This window comes from Narcine bancroftii, chromosome 3 (assembly GCF_036971445.1).
Source record: "Narcine bancroftii isolate sNarBan1 chromosome 3, sNarBan1.hap1, whole genome shotgun sequence".
Lineage (NCBI taxonomy): Eukaryota > Metazoa > Chordata > Chondrichthyes > Torpediniformes > Narcinidae > Narcine > Narcine bancroftii.
The window spans coordinates 231,266,017-231,270,086 of record NC_091471.1 but is presented as its reverse complement, the minus strand read 5'-3'; the positions used below and the strand labels follow the sequence as shown (position 1 = coordinate 231,270,086).

The 4,070-nt window shown below is 55.2% G+C and overlaps 1 protein-coding gene across 1 annotated transcript in view; it reads left to right on the top strand.

The window, feature by feature from the left end:
• Window positions 1-1,400: 1,400 nt before the first annotated feature.
• eif3c (eukaryotic translation initiation factor 3, subunit C) overlaps window positions 1,401-4,070 on the top strand; it is a 38,758-nt gene continuing 36,088 nt past the window's right edge. The window contains exons 1-2 of the mRNA XM_069926868.1: window positions 1,401-1,471; window positions 3,571-3,679. Of these exons, the coding sequence (XP_069782969.1) occupies window positions 3,579-3,679 (101 nt within the window). The 5' untranslated portion in view covers window positions 1,401-1,471; window positions 3,571-3,578. The remainder of the gene's footprint in view (window positions 1,472-3,570; window positions 3,680-4,070) is intronic.

Below are 4,070 nucleotides of genomic sequence, written 5' to 3'. Positions count from 1 at the left end.
TACCTTCTCCTATCACTTCATTCAAAGAACACGCTTGTTAGAAATTAAAGTACCTTTAAAGAAATTGCTCGAGACAAAAATTGAGAACAAAGAACATTTATTACTACAACAATGCAAAGTTGGGTGCTTCCCCTTACCCTGGGAATACACACACACACTGGGGCTCACCCAACTTTTATACAGTCAATTTCAGTATCAGAGTGCCCTCCCCCTTACATTCTTCTGCCCCCTGGATGGGTTTGGCATAGGTAATCCTTCCTGCCTACGTGCAGTTTCAGTACACTTGGAGGACCAGGGGGTATCCTGTGGGTGCCCCATCATGTCATTGTCCTTATTCACACCTTCCTGATTCTCGGGGCTACAATCTCTTGGTATGCGGAGTTGACTCATCCTGTCTAGGGTTGGCTAATTTCATATGTATAAATCTGTGTATGGTTAGCTAATTAGATATGTAGGACTTGGTACTTCTGTCCAGGGCTAGGAGACCTTTATCTGATCCAGACTACCTCAACTTCCTACATTCTATTGTACCTTACCATTCCTTTTCTTAGCCTTATGGTGGCTCTTGTCACACAGAAGATTCTTATGTTAATCGTGCTGACTCTGCTTTCCTGCATCCTAATCCCCAAGCTCATCCTGTTTGTACTGGTTACAGCCATTAACTGATGAATTTTAGTTTCTTCCATGTTCATAATTTTAGATCAATTTTCCCATCTCTCACACGCTGGACTCAGATCACACATAGACTAAATTAAGAGTAAGGTAAAGCCAGAGTCCGACAGTTACCTGGAAGGTGTGGGGACTCAGCTTTGACTGGAATAGGTCCAACCTCTTCCAATCGGAGTCCAGGATGATCGCCTCGACCGCGTGCTGCCAGATCTCGAAGCGTGTTTGGGTTTCTGGGTGGCATGGGTCCACTTTGAGGCTCCCTGCGCACAGGAGTTTTTCCATGGCAGCCGTGGTAAAATTTTGTGGATTAAATTATGCGCTGTTAGACAGAATCAAAGTGTTAGCTAATAGGCTTGCAAAATATTTATCACAATTGATACATGTAGATCAAGCAGGTTTTATTAAGAACCGATATTCTGCTGATAATGTTCAATTGACTACATTAATTAATGCATCACGAAAACAACCCAACCAACGTTGATAGCAGCTTTAGATACCGAGAAAACTTTTGATCGTGTTGATTTGTAAATATTTCTGGAAAACTATAAAGAAAATATTCAAAAAAAAGAGGGAAGGGAGGAGGGTAGGAGCACCGCGGGACGCAGACGCCAGCATCAAAGATGGCGTGACCCTCGATTCCAGTACCAAAGATGACGCGATTCCCGTTGCCACCTCCAAAGATTGCTCGAAGTGAAGACTGCGCATGCGGAGCCAGATCCACGCCGGCGTCGATGCGGAGACGATATCCGGTCCCGTCGTGAGTTAATTTCCGGTAGAAGGCGACGGCGTGAAAAAGAACAAGGTGAGGGGGGGGAAAGGCGGAGACGGGGAGGGGGGGGAAAGGCGGAGACGGGGAGGGGGGGGAAAGGCGGAGACGGGGAGGGGGGGGAAAGGCGGAGACGGGGAGGGGGGGGAAAGGCGGAGACGGGGAGGGGGGGGGAAGGGGGAGACGGGGAGGGGGGGGAAAGGGGGAGACGGGGGGAAAGGGGGGAGACGGGGTAGGGGGGGGGGGGAAAGGGGGAGACGGGGAGGGGGGGGGAAAGGGGGAGACGGGGAGGGGGGGGAAAGGGGGAGACGGGGAGGGGGGGGGGAAAGGGGGAGACGGGGAGGGGGGGGGGAAAGGGGGAGACGGGGAGGGGGGGGGGGAAAGGGGGAGACGGGGAGGGGGGGGGGAAAGGGGGAGACGGGGAGGGGGGGGGAAAGGGGGAGACGGGGAGGGGGGGGGAAAGGGGGAGACGGGGAGGGGGGGGGGAAAGGGGGAGACGGGGAGGGGGGGGGGGGGGGGGGGGAAAGGGGGAGACGGGGAGGGGGGGGGAAAGGGGGAGACGGGGAGGGGGGGGAAAGGGGGAGACGGGGAGGGGGGGGGAAGGGGGAGACGGGGAAAGGGGGGAAAAGGGGGAGACGGGGAGGGGGGGGAAAGGGGGGGAGGGGGAAAGGGGGGGAGGGGGGGAATGGAGGGGATGGGAGAGGAGGGGATGAGAGGTATGGGACAATAAAGGGGATTGGAGGGAGAGGGAAAGGGGATGAGAGGGAGGGAGGTAGGGGAAAGGAAGGAGGGGAGGGGAAGGAAGAAGTATGAGGGAGGGGGGAAAGGGGGGGAGGGGGGGGAATGGAGGGGATGGGAGAGGAGGGGATGAGAGGTATGGGACAATAAAGGGGATTGGAGGGAGAGGGAAAGGGGATGAGAGGGAGGGAGGTAGGGGAAAGGAAGGAGGGGAGGGGAAGGAAGAAGTATGAAGGAGGGGGAACCAAGGTTTGGGAGGTTATAGGTGAGAGGGTGGGGAAGGAAGAACAGGGGGAGAAAGGTTGGAGGGGAATCAAGGGGAGGGATTGAGGGGTAGGGGAGTGCGAGGGGAGGAAGGAGGGGAATGATGTAGAAGGGAGTGAGGGAGGTGAAGAAGGTGGAATGGGGAGGGTGGGTGGGAAATGGGGGAGTGAGCAGGGGAGGGAAGGGATAGATGAGGAGAGGATAAATTTGGAGGGAATGAGGAGAGGGTGGATGCCCAGGAGAATGAGGGGAGGGTGGAGGGAATGGGATTAGAGTGAGGGTAGGGGAAAGGAATGAGGATGGAAGGGAAGGGGAAAGAGGAACAGAGGAAGTAAGGAGAGGCACTGGCATGAGAGCCTTGAGGGGTGGGGATGAGGGAGAAAGGAGGGACTGAAAGGTGTGGAAGGGAAGTAGAGGGCTTTGAGGGCAAGCAGTAAAAATGAGGGTGTTCAGGGGCAGAGATATTGAGGGAGGGAATTGAATGGAGGGGATATTGGTGGGGGTATTGAGGGAGAGGCAGGGGCAGATGGGGGGATGGTGGGTGTATTGAGGGAGAGGGGGGAGTAATCGGGGAAGGAGAGCGAGGGGGAAATCATGTGGGAGGGAGAGATTGAGGGGAACAGAGGGAAGGGGAGCGCAAGGTGAGGAATCAGGAGGGAGGGATTGACAGAATCAGGAGGGAGAGGAGTGATTGAGGTGAGGGGTCAGGAGGGAGGGGGAGAGAATTGAAGTGAGGGTCCAGGATGGAGGGGAGGGATTGAAGAGGAGAGAATTAGGGGAGGGGGAGATCAAGGTGAGGATGGAGGTGAGGATTGAGGAGGAATGAATTGGGAGGGGAGAGATTGAGGTGATGGATCAGGAGGGAGGGGAGTGATTGACGTGAGGGATCAGGAGGAGAGGGATTGAGGAGCAGGGAGGGGAGGGAGAGCAATCGAGGTGAGGGATCAGGACGGGGATGGATGGTTCAGAAGGGATTCGGTGGGAAGGAGGAGGGGGAAAGGATCAGGGGGGGATAGAGGGATCTAGTAGGATGAATTGGCAAAGTTGGATGTGAGGGAGGAGTTTCAGGTGTTGGAGATCACGATTTTGTCTCTCGCACCCCCCCCCCCCCTTCCCCCCCTGCCCCTCTCCAGGTCTCACCATGTCGAGGTTCTTTGCAACTGGATCAGACAGCGAATCAGAATCTTCTTCATCCGGAGAAGAGGCATTGCCCAAGGCGGGGACTGGCGGCTTCTCTCGACAGTAGGTGGTGTGGGAAGGGGGTGAAAATCAAAGGGTGGGGGGGGCTCTCCGGTTCTAAATACTTGGGATGATTTGCATGGTCATGGGATACCACCGTTCCTCGATCTCAGCCTGCAGGAAGAAACTATTTCCCAGCCTGGTTTTGATGCTCCTCTACCTGGGTCAAAGATCCCGTGTGCTGGATTGCAGGGTCCAACTGCTTGGTCCTGACCCACGACTGCATCACCAGATCCAGTTCCAATGATTTCATCGAGTTTGCAGGCGACACAACAGTCGCTGGCCTCGTCAGCAACAACAAGGAGTCGCACTGCGGAGAAGAGGTGGAAATCCTCGTGAAATGGTGTGAGACCCCAAAGTGGACAGGATGAAGGAGATGATTGTGGACTTCAGG